The sequence below is a fragment of the Periophthalmus magnuspinnatus genome, chromosome 5 (assembly GCF_009829125.3).
Source record: "Periophthalmus magnuspinnatus isolate fPerMag1 chromosome 5, fPerMag1.2.pri, whole genome shotgun sequence".
In the NCBI taxonomy this organism is placed as follows: domain Eukaryota; kingdom Metazoa; phylum Chordata; class Actinopteri; order Gobiiformes; family Gobiidae; genus Periophthalmus; species Periophthalmus magnuspinnatus.
Window position 1 is genome coordinate 7,302,628 of NC_047130.1, and position 19,282 is coordinate 7,321,909.

Consider the following 19,282-nt stretch of genomic DNA (forward strand, 5'->3'; position numbering starts at 1 on the left):
GTAATCACTTGAGATTGATATTCAGGCTGCTGTAAACACACAAGGCCTGTTTCCAGTAAAACTTTATATATTATATTGTTTTCGATATAAATGTATGGGCTCTTGGGGGCCCTCTGCTGGCCACTGAGCTCTATGCAGCTCCTTAATCTGCTTATAAACTGGCCCTGCTGATATGATTAGTATATGTACTGCAATATCATGTAATGTAATGTATAGAGTAGAAATCAACTTTAAAATGAGATAGAACTAAATACAGTGTACATTTACTACAGTTCTTAGCTTATGTTTACATGAGAGGCCACTTTATTACATTCTAACCCACAGAATCCCTACAGGTTTAACTATAGAACTGAAATAAAATAACATATAGTACATAAATATAAGTATTGGATAAAATATAGTTCAATGCATATAATTAGAATTCCTTTGAACTTGTAAATCAGCTTAACATTAAACCAGTAGTAAAAAAAAAAGAAGTAAAACCAAGGACTAGTGCCACCTATACATTATCATACACATTATTATGTCGTCATAGAAACCTGCACTAATGCTCCCTTTTGAATGCAATTATGGATGGTAAATGCTAATTCACAGAGGAGCTGTGTGCAGTGCTGGGGGAGTAATCAGGCAGTATTCATGTCGGAGACCTGACAGCTTGACCGATGCATGCTGTCCGCGCTGATATGAGGCTGATGGATTTACCCACAATCCCTTTCTCCATGCATCAGAGCTGACATGGCAACCACTGAACAATCACTCAGCGCAATTATTATAGCTCCCTGCCATTTGAGTCCACGGTTACATTTCGCTTAGAGGATTTTTTTTTAGAGTTATTTCCTAGCAGGGGCAATATATTTTCTCATTGTTAATTGTATGGATGTTTAACAAACTTTTCCTCCTTCCTGTTACAGTTTGGAAGTCTATATGGGAACAATCTCGTACAGCAATTTGTGTTTAACTTTGCATTTGAAAGCTTGGATTAGGTGTCACCTTCTAAAAACTAAAAACAACCAAGGTCGAACAAATCCGGTCTCAAAATATATCTAATAGTTTCTATGTATTACTCACTTTTAAAATGTTCAGCGCTCTGGCTAACCTTCGGTATAGCTGGGTTTTCATATAGCATTAACATTCTATAGGCGGATAGGGCAAATTGCTATTGAATTTTGATAAGTGAGAGTTTCACTAATATAAATCAGGTTCAGCATATATGCATCTACCGTTTGAATGTTACAATGCCATAAAATCAGTAATATCTATGTGATGGCAAAATGGACCTTGAATCTGAAAACAGCTACTGCTTCCATGTCACCACCTTGTCAGTTATTTGGATGACGATCAAAGATTTATTATTATTATTATTAGTAGTAGTAGTAGTAGTATTATCATCATTATTATTATGAATGGTCAGATTTTTATTTTTTATTTTTTTTTTAGACAAAACTGATATTCGGACAATAACCGATATAATAAAAATAAATCAATAAAAATAAACCAATACTACTACTACTACTACTACTACTACTACTACTACTACTACTACTACTACTTCTACTACTACTACTACTACTACTACTACTAATAATAATAATAATAATAATAATAATAATAATAATAATGTCGTTTATGTGGGATATAAATTCATAATTTCACTCAATTAGTCTGCTCCAAAAAATGTATCAGATGCACTGAGGACAAACTGGGAATGACACATTGGCACACAGAGACTAGGGCAGTGCAGACAAAATATTGGTGCCAAATATAGGCTAAATTGACCAATACCAATATCTGCGGAAATCCTCCAATATTATAGTAGAGTATTTATCGCTAAAATATAATTTCAATTTTAGTCAAGATGTATTAAAATAATTCTTTTTAGCTTCAGTTTTATTTACAGTAGACACAAATAAAATATCAATTCTTAATCAACCAGAATGTATGTTTTTTTATGATCAATAGTATCACATTTCATCACGTTCAGTTTGCCCTGGTTCAAACCTCTGGGACTGAAAATCGAAGTACTTTCCAGTTGTTCCTTTCATTCATTTATGTTCAGTTTTTATTATTTAACAAAAATATCAATACTTAGAAATACCTACGCAAATACCAACTTTTAGTCATAGTTTTAGTCAGCAAAAAATAACCTTGACAAAAACTATGATGAAAATATTTTAGTCAACAGTATGAACACGGGTCCCAGGCGGGCAGGGTACTCACCGAGTGCATCTGGCTGGAGACGAGGTGTCCGTCCTGGGCCAGCATGTTGGACATCATGAGGGTGGGCAGCTCAGGGTAGGAGTAGGGGTTGAGGAGTCCGTTGTGGGGGAGGGAGTGGCACAGGTATCCTGCGGAGTCGTGCTCCATCAGGTGCAGGAGGGGGGGCTCGGGGTGGTTGGGCGGGGTGATGGGCGGGATCTCGTAGTCCTCGTCTCCGTTGCCGCCACCGTTATTCCCGCCCCCTCCTCCTCCTCCGCTCTGGCCTGTGTAGTTCTGTGGAGGACAAGAGATAACATCCTTGTTAGAGTACGAAAAAAAAGAGTAGAGCTGAGCAATTATTCAAACCGAAATCACAATTTGAATTAAGAAAAAGATACATATACCTTTGTGCAGTTTAGACCTATAAAAACATGCTTCAAAATACGCATGATTATTGTGTTGTGTTGGCAAGTAATACTACAGTAGTCTCAGCAGGTATTCATACATTAAGGAGACCAGCCTCTCTTAAGGGACAAATTTCAGGTCTAAATGATCAATTACATGATTTGAAGTTCAGATTTGGGTTAAAATATGTCAAGGTTAGGTATGTAGTAACTGTGACTATGACTAAGACTCAAGTCAAGTAAAGTCTGTAATGTCCCAAGAACCATGGAAAGGCATCATAGTTTTAATGTATTGCTATCCCAGTTGTTGTCGTAAATATTCAGATTCAGTCAGATATTGTGCCAAAAAAAAAAACTATTCAGCCATGACTTCCATAATAACTTCATTTGTGATGAGCTGTTAGACTCCCGTAGAACATTTTTCCCCAGATAAAATTGTGATATCTAATTACTTTTGAAGCAATTTGTCAGTTTTCAGTTTAACAGTTTTTGTTTTGTCTAATTTCAAATGTTTTTTAAAAAGTGGTGTAATTGATTAAATAAATAAATAAATAAATAAATAAATAAATAAATAAATAAATAAATAAATATATATATATATATATATATATATATATATATATATATATATATATATATATATATATATATATATATATATATATATATATATATATATATATATATATATATATATATATATATATATATATATATATATATATATGTTAACAAAACGATAATATCTGATCCTAAGATGTGTGGCTTGAAGTGGAAGAATGCCAGTTTTGAATTATGAAAATTAAGTTCTTAGTCTCTTGTTTTGTACTGAGAGCTATATTTTCATAGCAGCAACATACTGTACATAGACCGCACCTGTGTACAAATGAAGTACTTTTTTCATATTCCAGTTATTTTAGATAGTAAATTATTTATCTTGAAACTCTATAGTAATTTTGAAAATCCATTATTTCGAATGCACCAACATCACTGCAGTGCAAACCAGTGTGACCACCTTTATACACATCAAAAGCCTTCTGTCTATTCTCTGGGGATTCACTTTACAAATATAGACCGGATAAAAACGATATTAACATCTTGTCACACAGACGCAGCCCAGTTTCCTGTAAAAACGCTGGATAAACTGCTCGTGATTTGTCATTTTGTCAGAATAGGTGTAATTTTGTTTCAGATCGCAAACGTCTTATTTCAGGACAAAAGCTGCAGCTATGGGTTATGGGTAATAAAGCAGACCAACATTGTGCTTAGTGGTGCCATGTCAGGCTAGTAGTGACGGGACATTCAGCTCTTTGATGGAATCTGTATCTTTTAGATCAGTTCATTTCAAAGAGCTGTTCAAAAGACTGGCTCTTTTTTTATATTTATTTATATGACAGAAGCCAATGTGAGAACTCATTTCATCTACAAACTAATCACAGAGAGGAATGACCAAGGCTAAGATTTGATACAATTGTTAAAACTGAAAGTGGAGGTGTGTTTACCCTTTAAAATTATGCATAATCTAAAAATAGAATGTTGCGATGCCAAAAAATGTTTTTGTGCAGTTCTCCCTCATGCTTTCTAACCTGCTTCTGATCAGATTTTTGTGTCCGTTCAATGTAAATCTGTGTAAAAATGCATAAAATTTAAATAAAATAATGTGTTTCTTTAAAAAACACGAGATCTGGTTAAAACGGTTAACGTTAAGAGGAGGCATTATGCAAAATCCCCCTTTTTGAAGCTTTCTACCAGGTTATAATGTCATTCCATCATTTTTTATATGGCAGGCATGTTTGAGTAATCTAGCGATCTCTTCTGGGCCCTATGCGAACCTTCCTTACAGTTAGCAGTACATCATCCATGCTCCCACACAGTAATTTGTCTGAAATATACAAAAAATTAAACAAAACAATACACTACAACTTCACAAACCTGATGCAATATACAGTAGTTTCATTGTGTCATAGCGCTCTGAAGGGGGAGTGACTTAGCACCGAGAGTAGAGGGGGGACTCAGAATGCATTTTCAAAACAATAAAAGGTAACACGGTGATTTAAATATGTTATGTGTTACCAATTAACACACCATGGCAATTTTTCTGAAATATACAAAAACATGATACAAAACAATACACTACAACTTCACAAACCTGATACAATGTGCTGTAGTTTCAATGTGTCATAGTGCTCTGAAGGGGGAGTGACTTCATCGAGAGCAGAGGGGGGACTCGAGTTGCATTTTCAAAACAATAAAAGGTAACACGGTGATTTAAATATCTTATGAGTTAGCAATTAATACCCCATAGAAATGTAATACCCCCTCTTTACGAAACCGCTCGAAAGAACTCCAATCGGATCCAAGTCAGTAGCAAATATAAACAGACAGATTCAAGGGGGAATGAAAAGCTATTCTGTGTGCGCTGGTCCAACTTGACTCCCATTGTAAAGACTGAGCCAAATTAATCATCGCAAATAATATTGTGGTGTCAGCTATTCAAGGGTTTTTAATAGAATTCTTATGATTCACGACTGGCAGTATACATCAAACAGTCAGTTCTGCAACATTTCTGAAATCAATTCAATATCATCTTTGTGTAGGCCGTCAGCCGCGGCACTGCTCTGGTCATTTATCTCTCAAACAGATACTCGGAGAAAATAAGGGGCATTGGTTTGGAGGAGGGGAACGGAGGGGGTGCAGGGTACATCTGTCAAAGTTATGCCTTTTTCACGAGAGATCTGAGCAAGGTCCAAGTTGTACATTTTTGGCAGGGCTGCGCAATTTGGGGAAAAAAATAATAAGAAATCAAATCAAAAATCAAACTGAGATACTCAAAGTGTTCAAAGTGTACATTATAAACAACTCCGGGAGCATAAACATTTGAAAGAAAACTGAAACATGAACTGATAAATGTATACACAACTAAACTGAAAAAAAAACCCTACTAAAATAAGTACTGGCATTGTATATGAATTAGACAAACAGTTTCACTTTTGTTTTTGATGTTCAGAGTCCCCTCTCTTAGCTCTCCACGCTAAGTCACTCCCCCTTCAGAGCGCTATCACATTCCAATTGTAGTCCATTCTGCTAACGAAACTACAGCACATCGTATCAGGATTGTGAAGTTGTAGTGTATTGTTTTGTATCCTGGTCTTGTATACAAATGGAAAATTGCCATGTGGGAGCATAACTGTAAGAAAAGTTTGAATATGGCTCAGATGAGATCGCTAGATTACTCAAACATGCACCTTCAGACATACTTTTGATGAGGGAACATTGTTACAACATGTTCGAACGCTCCAAAAAGTTGACTTGCATAATGCTCCCTCTCTAAAAACAAAAAGTGAGAGCGTTCGTAGCCGCACATTGCTTCATCATTTAATTTGAGAAAGTAAAAGGAAGTCAGCTGTCTCTTTCGGCAGCAGTAACAAGCTAACACAAAGATGAGGACAAATTAGGCCGAAACAGTGATTGTCTGAGGCTAAACCTGCTGTTATAATGCTCTCCTGGCCTTTGAAGACAGATGCATTTGAAAACCTTTGGGGATAGCGTCATTGTGTGGACCGACGGATAAGAAAAGAAATGTTTCCTCAAATTCAATTTCCCTCATAATTGTTGGAAGGAAACTGGGTGTCCGTCTATAAACACGGAGGGAGCCATTGTGCGGAGAGGGCCAGTGCTTGGAGCTAAAAGCCTTTAAATGATCGCCGCTCATCAGTTTTCTCAACAGCCTAATAAGGGCCAGTGGCGACAAGTTGACATATATCAGTCATTATAAAACATTTGCTTACATTTTGGGCAATGGAAACAAAAATCTAGAGCTGGTTTTGATAACATTTTGCATAGTAACATCTACTGGGGAGGAACAAAAGTTAACATGCGTTGCTACATTATTAAGCGACGGACTATATTTTAGAGTTTTAGCGACTTGACAGTTCTTCTTTCTTGGCCCATTATTCATCTGCGCTCCTTTCTGAGTGTGTTTGTGATGGTTTTTTGATCGATTTGCATGATCCAATGCTCTTGAAAAAACTGTAAATGTGAAATAAACAAAAATTTGGACTTATCGCTACAGTGGTGCTGCGTTCATTCACAGGGGACACAGAGTTTTATCTGTGATGCAACTAAATGGCCAAAAAGGGAACGGAACATTTTTGAGTGCTCGGTGAAGCAAATACAACATTAGATAGGCCTGTCACTATAATAAACACTGCCTGGCCAAAAAAAAAAAAAAAAAATGTCACCACCAAAAAAAAAGGTCACACACATTTTGTTGGACCGCCTTTGATTACGGCATTCGCTGTGGCATTGTTTCGATTTCGTTTCTGCAATGTCACAAGATTTATTTCCATCCAGTGTTGTATTAATTCTTCACCAAAATCTTGCATTGATGATGGTCGAGTCTGACACAAAGCCTTCTCCAGCACATCCTAAAGATTCTCAATGGGGTTAAGGTCTGGACTCTGTGGTGGACAATCCATGTGTGAAAATGATGTCTCATGCTCCCTGAACCACTCTGTCACAATTTGAGCCCGATGAATCCTGGCATTGTCGTCTTGTAATATGCCCGTGCCATCAGGGAAGAAAAAATCCATTGATGGAATAACCTGGTCATTCAGTATATTCAGGTGTCAGCTGACCTCATTCTTTGAGCACAGACTGTTGCTGAACCTAGACCTGACCAACTGCAGCAACCCCAACCTATTTGCTTAGTTAAATCCAGGTGGCAACTCTTTCTTTGGCCAGGCAGTGTATTTTGAAGTGTGATGTATTGCTGAAGAAAATGTGGATGGGAAACGATAATATTGAAGCGAATTTGTGCCACTGACACAAAAATCCTAAAGCAGAATTATCCCTCCAAAACCATTACATATGTACAATACGCTAAAAAAAACAAAAGAAAAACATTAACTACAATAAACAACTACCAGAATGAAACACCTTAGCATTTGGTTTGCATCTATAATGAGTCAACAAAGTGATTTATTCAACCCTCTATAACTCAAATCTAATCATAGAACAGAGAAATAACAAAAAACGAAGTCCATATAGAAATTATCATGACAGGCCTAACCTTAAGTATGTTTTTGATGAGTCTGTGTCCATCTATGGTACAGTCTCAGAGGTGCAGGAAACTTTTAGCAACTGTTTCTGTATTGAAAATGAACCGAAAATATGCCGAGAACCAATGCCTCTCAAAACCAAACTACGAGAGCTGGAGGATATCTGTGTGGAAAGGGAAGTCTGGATATCCCTGCTGAGACCGCTGACTCCTGTTGTGGAATTTTGCATCCTCTGCATAGTTTTAGCAAGGACACCTCTAGTTCATGGTTCACGTTTATCTGTGGTTAGCTATGGCGCCATGAAACTATTAGTTTAATACTATACACTTACATTTTATCTCGGGTCAGCTTGTCTTCAGATTGTCCTTCTTAGCTCCTATTTAAACCTCTTTGTGTGGAAGCGTAGTCAAACTTGAATTCCCCATACTAACATTCAGTGTTGAGTATATTCAAGTGAGCATGTCCAAGGCTGATGGTAAATAAACGTCTCCAGCCTCAGACATCCTGAGTCTCCAGCCGCTCTTTATAACTCTGGGACTCTTTAGGACAATACTTATTTTCCCTAACAACTCTGTGACCCAGCCTTAGATAAAGTAAAAGAAAATAGACGAATGAAACAAAGCGGCAACAAAAGGAGAGGGAAGGAAGGAGAAAAGGGGAGTATATTAAAAATAATAATAATAATAAAAATAAAAATGAAATGAAATGAAATGAAATGAAATGAAATAAAATAAATAAAAATAAAGGAAAAAATAAATTGGGACCTCACCAAATTACTGTATTTTCTGGAGCATAAGTCACACTGGAGTACAAGTTGCACTAGCCAAAAATGCATAATAATGAATAAAAAACACATATATTTCATATATATTATAATGCATCTGAGTATATGTCGCACCCCCAGCCAAACGGAAAAAAAATTGTGACTTATAGTCTGGAAAATACGGTCATTTTTTATTTATTTTTTCCCTTCTTTCAAAATTTTCTGCCTATTACCGTTTTTCTTTAGTTTTCTTTTTCAGTTTTATTACACTACCATATAAGAAGAACAGATGCCATCCTAACTGTACTAACCCTAACCCACTTTTCCCTCAAGTTTAAATGCTTAATCTTTTATTGTTTGTATTGTCTCTAATATGACAATAAAAAATAAAAAAAATACAATAAAATCTCCAGTTTTAACATAAGGCAAACTGAAAATCCAGATGATGTGTGACGTCACAATCCCAATCTCTATTGAATACATGCAAAATATGTTACGCTAAACTGTGGAACATTCCACGTAAAGCAATAATAACATCTCCATAGTGACCAGCGTGACACATCCTCAACCAGAAATGTTACACTGTGCATCTTTAACTGCTTGATCTAAATGGCAAAGGCTTCATATGTGGTTGAGGCTTAGTCCTCGTCTGATCTTGTGTTTTGTCAGTGCAAATACAAGAGTTCACCCTCTCTATATCCTTCCAAATAAGAGTGTTGTACAGAGCCTGGGTCATGAGCGATGAAGAGTGAGAAGATGTCATGTGTTAGATTGTACTGAAGGCCCCTCCAGCGCCCTTGATGATAAAATGTAAATACCAAGGACGCTCCCAGTCGGATTGTGGCAAGATAAATTATTCATAGTGCTCTATTCAGAATGAGATTGCATCCTCCCAACCACGTGTACACAGAGGATAATGTATACAGGCTCCTTTAAAAGTAAAATACAAACAATGCCTGAGTATTTTATGGATTGCAGACATATTTTGTTCCAATGTGGTTCATGTTTGGCCATTTTGAAAGGAAGGGACATTTCTGACGGACATGTTCGAGAGGATATTTTTGAACTGCTCCTCCACACAAGAAATCACATTGGCCTATTTGGTGCAAAGAGCGTTAAATAGAACAAATTTGCAAATGTGTGCTGCTAGCTAATTAGCTCAAAATTCCTTGACAGAGAAAATTGACCTATTTTGCAATGTCTGTAAATTCGTCCAAATCTTACAGTTAGCGAAATAGATCGGGGCGACTGCTTAGTTGGTAACATTTCTCCACTGACCTTAAAGTTGTTGGTTCAATTCCTTCTACTGACAGTGCAAAACGTCATGTCTTTTCCAATACTCATTGGAAAAGCATGAGTACGTCTCATAATATAATGGCAACTATTCCTCTCTAGCTGTACCAACTTAACTGAACCATTGAAATAGAATTAGCATAAGACTGTGCATAATGCAATCGAGTACCATATTAAAAGCTATACATACTTTACTGGTTGTCTAAATCATCATATTATTTGCATTTTCCAGAGTGTGCATTAAATTTAGGCCATGTTATCTAGTCTGGTCAGATCTGTGGAGAGGTGGCACCACTCACACTAAGAATGCATGTTTTTCAAGGCTTTCTGAGCAAAATAAAACACTCATAATGAAATAAAGGTTAAACAGATACATTAAATACCATATTGTAGAACATTCAAGGCGAAGCAATAATATCTCCATGGACAAAAGCAGGTGTAATCCACTCAATGCAATACACCTTCAAACACTAGAGTTACAACATTACCTAGTACAGGAAAACACATAGTTTTGAAATGTCAAACCAATTCACATGAACACGTTGTTGGCTTGTTCTACCCCATAAGACGCAGGTCCATTCAACTATTTGACAGCGGATAACGACACGATATACCCCACATTCTTTGCTTCATTTTCCAGCACTGATCAAACAGCACTTGGAGCATGATTTCCAGCGCACAGTATGTCTGCTGAGCTCCACAATCTGCAAGGCTTTAATTAAGAGGCAGTTGTCTCTTCTGTAAGTGTTGCATACCAGTACACCTTTCATTTGAGCGAAACAGACGAGCAGACAGTTGGTGTGGGACTCGGAGAGAAAATAACATTGATTGGGGAGCTTTCCAGTGCGTCTTTGGCTTGGCACAGTTCTGTACTAGCGCCGAGTGTTCGAGGCCTTCTGGAGAGGGTACTGACTGTGGCTAATGGATCTTTATTTGTATATGTTCTTCCTATTAGGAGATTATACTTGCAGCGCTTGTGCATGTCAGAATTTAACCTGATTATGAATGCGTTAAGTAATTTGATGCTTGTTATAAGTCAACGTGGTGTTTCAATACAGGGATCCAAAGTTTAAGTGTATTAGAGCGACATCCGGAAACATGCGATATTGAAATGTGCATGTGCCAAGGTAAGATCGCTATTGGTGCTTTTCAGATTCAGATGTGATGATGTCATACTCCCAAATGGGGGGCAAGAGACAGTTTTCCCAATTGATTACATTGTACTTGCCATGAACTATCCAAAAGGTAAACTCATAAATGTTGAATCTGATCAGTTCTATTAGTGACAAGACCCCAGACCTCCCTATATTACAAAACACATCTGCATTTTAACAATATTCATTTTAGCTGCCCTCATCTGCATTAAATATGATTGGTCTAGAGAATGTTGTGATGTCGTCTGAAGCCCAGCGATAGAGTCTATAAAACAAAACTGAAAAAACATGTTGTTTGTAGATTTACTAAAATATATCCTGCCAACATTACACCAGACATTAGCCTAAATCCGAGTATGAATATGGTGTGTGAGTGTTGGTGGTGGTCGGCGGGGCTACTGGTGCAGATTGGCCGCCTCTACCCCAGGGCAGCTGTGGCTACAACAGTATCTTACCCCTGAGTATGGACTGAATGAATAAAGATTACAGTCTACCTCAATGAGATGCTTCGACAAACAGGTAACGTTCATCACAGCTAGTGATTATTATTATTAAATAGCATGCTAACAGCACACAGACATCTTATTTTGACTCTATAGAAAATTATACTATACTGCATGAAAATAATCAGGTACAGACCCCTTTAAAAGATCAAATACTATGTCAAAACACCATTTGTCACCACCAACCGCCATTTACTATCATGCTAACAGCACACATCTTATTTTGACCCTATAAAGAAATACAAATTACACTATATTGCATGAAAATAATCGGATGCAGCCCATTTAAAAGCTCAAATACTATGTTAAAACACCATTTGCCACCGCCAACCCTAACACCTTTTCACACACACCCCACCGCTATCTCACCTTCCCCCAATCCCATTCACCTACAACAACAGCAGCCTTATCTCTGAGAGGAGCAACTATTTTCATTGAGCTTACGATGTATATTTATGAGTGTTTACCAGCTTTAGCTTTAATACCAGACAGCGGAGCGAAATAGTCGTCAAACCACAAAGATAACTTTAATCAGAATGGCATGCACCGCTGTTATTCCTGCGTGTTTGGTGATTTTAATACAGTTTCTTCTTAGCTAATCTCCGTTCTCATCCCTATATCGCTGCATCAACTCAAGGTTAATTAAAGCCATATCTGTTCTCTGGCTACAGTATGAGGTCAAAGGTCATCAACACATCACAAAGTATGCTCTGGCGCGTCCATACAGAACAGAGGGGGGGAGAAGTTGCTGTTCTGCTTTTGTGTTGGCTGGGCTGGACACAAAATAGTGGGCAGTGGGCAGATTATAATATGTAATTGTCAATAATAAAAGACAATTTTGTTTAATCATTAGAAACATACCACTTGGAGAAGACATTATGCTTTTTCTGGGCATTTCTAGAACATACATACATCATAATTTTACATTTTGTTAATTGTTAATAACAAATCAGGTGTATTTTTCAAAACTAATATAGGCCTTCAAAGTTAAAAGTCATTATAATAAGTACCAGATTTTAATTTACAGGTTTTTATTGTAAAAAAAAAAAAAAAAAAAGTAAGTAAATAAAATAAATAAATAAATAAATATGTGAACATTTTAAGCCATACATGTATATAGAGTAGGTAGGTTCAGGGGCTGAAGCATTTAGGCCCAGAATTTGGTGCTATACCCCTGGGTAGGTGAAAACTTCTCTCAAGCCTCAAATGCAGGATAATACAGGATTATTCAAACATGCATGGGTCAAATGAAACACAACTCAACCTCGAGTAAGACAATGCGGAGCGTTCAAAGCTGATTTTACATGGATTGCACATTTTGTTTTGTTTTTTTTACAAGTGTGAGTAAGAGTTCCCAAAGTTTAAAAAAGGGGTTTTCTCAACATAGCACTCAACAACTATTTAACTCTGAAAAAACATAACAACAGAATACATGGATGCGTTGCTATTTATACATTGAAATAATAATTAATTTAATGGAACTATTTTCTGATCTATATTATAATGTTAGTAGGTAAAAACATACCTTGAGTTGTGTTTTGTTTCATTCACACATATTTAACACACAAACCCTGCACAGTTAGGCTGAGTTCTTCTATCAAACAAAACACTCTGTTCCACTTTGTGATGTCATGTGGTAATACAGGAAGTGCTCCACTGTGTTTTTAAACTCCATACACCTTCACTAGGATCATTTGGATAATTTCAGTCCTGGAATTGGCTCTGCTGAATAAAAAGTAAAAGGTAGCTGTTAACTTGAAAAGTAAAGCTTCATGACATCACAAGGTGGAACGGAGCATTTTGAGCTTTGGGGATGTAGACAGACTAATAATAAACAAAAAACAAACAAACCAAAAAACAACAAAAACACACACACAAGTCTGGGTATGTTTTTGATGAGGTAACAACATTCTAACATGGCTTAAAGCTCACAAGAGTCAGTTTTGCGTAATATAGCCCCGTTAAGTAAAGCTTTCAACCTCTTCAGATAATGAATAAGATGAGAAATAAAAAGGCAAGACTGGCAAATGATATTGCTCGAATACTTTTTGTGAAACCTCATCAAGCTAGAAATAAATGCAAAATTCACTCTCCCATGTCAGTGAACGCATGTCCCTGTTAAACTTGTACATAGCGCTGATTAAACACTAACTAAACCCAGTCTTTCTAATTACTAACGTTTCCTGTTTTCTTTCATGTTTTTGTCTTCTTCCTCCGCTGGTATTCGGCTCACTCGTCAGCTGGATCGGAGGTCATCCCTGTTTGATCACTGCGTCACCGTGAATTAGCATCACTGTCTTTGCGTCGCGTCATATCCCATCATGCATCTGACTCACCTCCGGGGTCAAGAGGTCGCAGTGATTTGATTGGATGACATATAATGATATAATTTGTGTTTAACCCTAGGCTGTAGAAGCTTTGAGTAGTGGTCTAATGCGTTTTGCTTTCTATACCGGTGGCTAATTTGAAGTGGCATGCTGCAGACCCAACGGAGCTAGCTAATGCTACCGCACAACACGCCAGGGTCATATAAAGAAGAAACGGTCAAATATTAAACACAAATTCATCAAAGCTTGTGTTTTTATATGCATTGTTGCTAATTAATAAAACCAACAATTGTTTTTAAGCTTAACTTGGGCCCTGTCTATAGGCTGTATATAAATGGACATAGATAACCTGCTAGCCACCGTGTTCCAAATAGAAAGTGATCATAGACGCGCTTCTGGCTCCATCGACATGATCCTGGTGTTTCTATTTTACTATTGTGTCCATAAATCAAGATATGAACATTAATAACAGATCAATCAGGTGCCTTCTTTCGCCGAGGTCACTCCTGATAGCGTTAGCAACAGGTTTGATTGACAGCGTTGCTAGGCGCCTGCTCTGGTGCAGGCAGGAAGGAACATTACCTGTATTCTCCTTGCTCTGGATTGGCTCTTTGGTTGCTATGATACTCGTGGTCAGAATTTCAAATATGGAACTTCGCTCCAAATTGGCCCCTATAACTAGCCTAGCCTCAATGAGCTTCGTTTGACTGGAGCTGAACGCTGAGGGTGATGCCACACTCACTTTATACAGTCTATGGTCAAGTCATTGATTTATTTGCTCATTTGTTGTTGCTTTTGTTTTGTTTTTTAATACATATTTTTCAAACAAAGTACCAATTTTGCATCTTCTCATCAAGGGCATTGCTGCTATTACATTATAAGAAAATACACTACTCAATAAAGGTGAATTCTGTAACTTCTGACGCAGGGTGGCAACTGTTGGAGATGTTATTAGGCCTGTCATGATAACACATTTTGAAGCACAATATATCGCTACAGAGAAATAGTACAATAAATGGTAATATTGAAAGTACTTTATGCCTCTGATTACTATTTAAATAATGCAAAATAATCCCAGTGAACATTTTAAATAGACTGTTTCATTAAAAGACATGAGCTGCAACAAATAAACAGCAGAATGTACCAATAATTAGCCATAAAAGGGACTTATTCACCTCTCCACAGCTCAAATCTTATCATCCTACAACAAAAAATATTCAAAATCTCCACACTTTTGCAAAGAAAATGTACTCACGATAAATACTGAGGTCTAAATTATATTGTTGCAGTTTTGTACGATGACTCAGTATAGTAGTTACCGTGACAGGCCTAGATGTTATTGCTTTGCCTAGAATGTCACGCTGTATGGAAGTCCACAGAAACAAGCAGGTGGTGCTACCGAGCCAAGTTACAGGTCAGATCTGAGGCAAACTCGCTCACTGTAAGAATGTATGTTTTATAATGTATTTTTAGAGCCAAAAAAGCTGCACGCTTACAAATGATAATGAACAAAAATGAAAGAGTATAAAACTATTACTGAAAATGAATGCTTTTGTTTTGGTCTTATTAAGTCAGAGCTCTTGTCTGTTTGTTTGCTTCACAACACTTGAACAGTGATCTTGGAGATGTTTCATTCAGTGCGTAAAAGCACTAATAAAGTGAAAGAAGAGAGCTGAGGAGGGCTGTCAACATCAGCCCTGGTTTTCTAGCAGTGGCAGAAAAACACATTTAAATGGGTCCCGAGTGATTTCTGTGTCTTATAAGCAAAATCAAAATGAGTATAGAAGTGAAACAAAGCTCAAAGAAACATGGGCCAATGGGAAACGACTACACAAATGTGACAAAAACTTACGCACGTATGCTACTTCGATTATGTACATTACTACTTTTACTACTGCTTATGAGTATATGGTTGACGTAGTGGTTTAAGTGAAGGCAAAAACCAAAGTAAAGTAACAGTACATCGTTAACTTGAATACCAATTTGAAAAAAAAATAGTGATGCTTAAATGCAAATATTTCTCTATAGTTAACAGACTGATATCACTTAACTTAATTAAAAAAATAAACCTACCGGTAGTTCATTTTAAACGGTTCATGGTCTAAAGATACTTACCTTATGCCTTCCAAGTATTCTAATTATTCACCAAGTGGAGTTTTGCCAGCTAATCACACACTTCCTGATTACCTGATAATAAAACACTTTCTTATTAGATGCAAACAGAACATAGCGGACTTATTTTGACAAATTTTGCTCAAATGAGATACATGAAAAAAATCTGGAACAAAGACATTAATTTATATATGAACAAAATGTGTTTATTTTGAATATCAGAAGTACTTTAGTGTCAAAAGCTTTTCACTGACAAATTGTAATAAAAAAAACAACAACAATAAAATCCTGTGTAATTCATTACTGAAAACATGAGGACTGAATAATGCCATTTAGAAGTTATATAAAAACTATCATGGCAGAAATCGAATGCAGTTGTCAGACAAGAATCAACAGTAACACAACTTTATGACTTTATAAGATCACAATAGGATAACGCCACTGCATTCAAGCGTCAATACATCCAAACAATTGCATTCAGAGTGCTCAATGCCTCCCTCTCCTCTCACTGTCATCGCCATGAACACGTGCACAATAGTGTCAGTGCGTGAATGACAAAACTAATTATTGTTATAAGAGCAACTCGGATGGACAAAAACACGCAGAATAATAACACAAGAAGAGTTTGGTGGATAAGTGTGCGCCGTGACAATGGTGACGCAGACAAAAGCAGCGCTGATGGAGCAGTCAGCCAAACAAACGTGCATTATTCAAGGCGACTGTGATGCCATGCTGTCAGCCAACAAATAAATAATACGGCTTTACATAGAGCAGAGTGGGGAGAAGGACAGGGTATAGTATTTACAATGAATATTACTTTTATAGTCTTAGCATTGTTAGCTTGTTTTCTTGTTTGTTTGCAAGGAGATAGTGTACACATTAACACTGACCAAATGGTACCAAGTTTTATCCATAGAGTGTAAATATATATAAATGGATAAAGCTAACCTGCTAGCCGCCGCGTTCCAAATAGGAAGTGATCATGGGCGCGCTTACGACTACATCGACTCTGGCTTCAGTTCACTTTATATTGAAAAATTGTCACCTATCTCTGTAACTGTTGCTGTGAGCCTCATCATTCTGGTCTTAAAATGTTTGTATTAACCCAATGCTGGTGTTTTTATTTCGCTATTGTGTCTGTAAATCAAGATATGAACACTGATAACTGAAAGTCGCTCCCGCTAACGTTAGGAACAAGTTCAATTGACACCGTTGCCAGGCGCTCCGTGTTAAACCAGTGGTGCGAGCAGAAGTGGCATTACCTTCCTCAGCCTTGCTTCAGATTCAGATTCCCTAAGTCTACTCTTTTCCCTGGAGTAACTGTATACTTGGCATTATCATTTAGAGTAAATAAAACATAGTGTTCCACTCATAAGTCAGGCAAATTCAACTTATAGTATGAAAATATCTGGAAATCTGCACTGATGTCTTTGCGAACTAAATATATTCCAGAGTGAATCAGTTTAATTAAAGTAAAAGAGGTGTATTACACTTATACATTAACACATAGCACATATTTACATCACCATGCTATCTTTGCTGAAAACAATATATTAACATGTTTTGTTTTTGACGTTTCGAGTCTCCCCTCCCTCTGCTCTCCATGTTAAGTCACACCCCGTTAGTCAGATGAAGATGAATTGACTTCTTCTGACACATAAGAGCACTACCTGAAGGAGGACACCTTATGACATCAGAAGGTGGAACAGTTCAAGGCACAGTATGTAGCCTGTCCTCTCCTATATAGCAACTAGAGGACACATACATAGAGGACACAAGTTTTTCATTCATTCATTGGCAGTATATATGGACAGCTACTGCAGGTGCTGGGGTTTAGATAGTAACGATTCAGATCAGAGAGTCTATTAGGTTTAAAACAACTGGATTTTTGAAATTGGCAACCCAAGACTCATGAAGTTCACTCTGTTTTCTGATTGGATAATTATAACACAAACAACTTGGGCATCATGTTGAACATTTTAATAATGAAGGATACGTTAGCATTGTTTGATTTGAGCATGTTTATGTCATATCTGGGGGCACGGTTAGGTAATGTTTGTGTAATTTACAATCTAAATATACATATGGTTCCTTAAAGTTTAGCATATGAAAGCACTTTGAACTCTGACGGTTTGAAACTGGAGAGAGCGTGTGGAAGTATATCCAGTGCCGATGAGTTTGTATTGGTGACAGACACAGCTGACAGGAGGAAGAGTACAAACATCTGCACACTTGTTCACTCAGTGTCATTGTGTTACTGTAAGGGTCTGGTGGGGAGTGGAGGAGACAGCTCTTCACTCTCAATCCAAACCACTGTCTGCATGTACTGTAGGATGGTGCTGTTAGTGCAGTACTCATTACTGGTCAGAGGGGGCGCTGTTTGTTTTATGCTTTGGTTACCACAGAGAAGCCAACTGTTGTACGTCAAACATATTTGCTAAATATGGATAAAAAACCATGAAAGGTAAAAAATTCAAGTTTTTTAGGTGCAATTTTGAGGACGCTCTACTATTCAAAAGATAAATTATTTTGCTATGAGTATCTATGGCCATCATCCTACGTTTTGCAACCCATGGGCACCCTCAAACGATACTTGGTGTTGTGTTTTGTTTTATACACACATTTGAGTACTCTTCCATCATATTTCCATTCTTAACACATTTACACTCCACTGGTTTATCTTGAGGCTCCTACATGTTAAAAGAGTTCAGTGCGAATAGGTCAAAAGAATAATAAATCCTCATAGTATGTTGTAATTAAAGCTAGTACCACCAGTTGAGATTACTTTGATGAAAATAGTGTTATCGTGACAGGGCTAAATACAGCTGTCCAGAGTTGCGTTCCAAGTGCATCATAGCTTGTGAAGTCAGCTTAACTCGCTTGAATCAACATCTGAAAAGGGTCAGCAAGGATCATATACTGTAGGAAGAGTCATGATTAAAAAAGTACATTTCTTTTAAGCTATTTTGAATCTACTTTCTACTTTTCAAGCTTACTTCATTTGACTGAGAGGCAGTGCAGAAAATAAATATAACACAAGAGCTTGTTGCCCAGGGCTTTGTCACAACACATTTGAACTCAAAGCATCTATGAACTGCATCTTAACCAGTTTTATATGAAAAATAAAATCTGAACTTTTTCTCTTGAATATGGAAATTAGTCAATGGGGATTGATGTCTGCTACACATATTTTGAACCTTTTGGCTGTTTTACATACCTCATTTTACAAGATGTTATTGTTTAATTTGATCAAGTTAATACACAGGTAGTTTTAATTCATATTAATGTTATTTACATTTTTTATTTGATTGATCCAACTGCATTTAGAAATTGCCCAAATGACCCTTTCAAATAGAGATTATTGCATATATATTTATTTATTACATTTACTGGGCCCATACTTTTTTTCTAATCTAAGTTATAATAATGTTTCCTCATCACAAACATCCCTGGAGTTGTGTTTTGTTTCA

At 36.9% G+C, this 19,282-nt stretch overlaps 1 protein-coding gene across 3 annotated transcripts in view; it reads right to left on the bottom strand.

Annotated features, from left to right (window-relative positions):
- tox2 (TOX high mobility group box family member 2) overlaps positions 1 to 19,282 on the bottom strand; it is a 183,304-nt gene that overhangs the window by 59,795 nt on the left and 104,227 nt on the right. For all 3 annotated transcript variants that reach the window (XM_055221931.1, XM_055221932.1, XM_033967359.2), the window contains exon 4: positions 2,218 to 2,490. In XM_055221931.1, the coding sequence (XP_055077906.1) occupies positions 2,218 to 2,490 (273 nt within the window). The remainder of the gene's footprint in view (positions 1 to 2,217; positions 2,491 to 19,282) is intronic.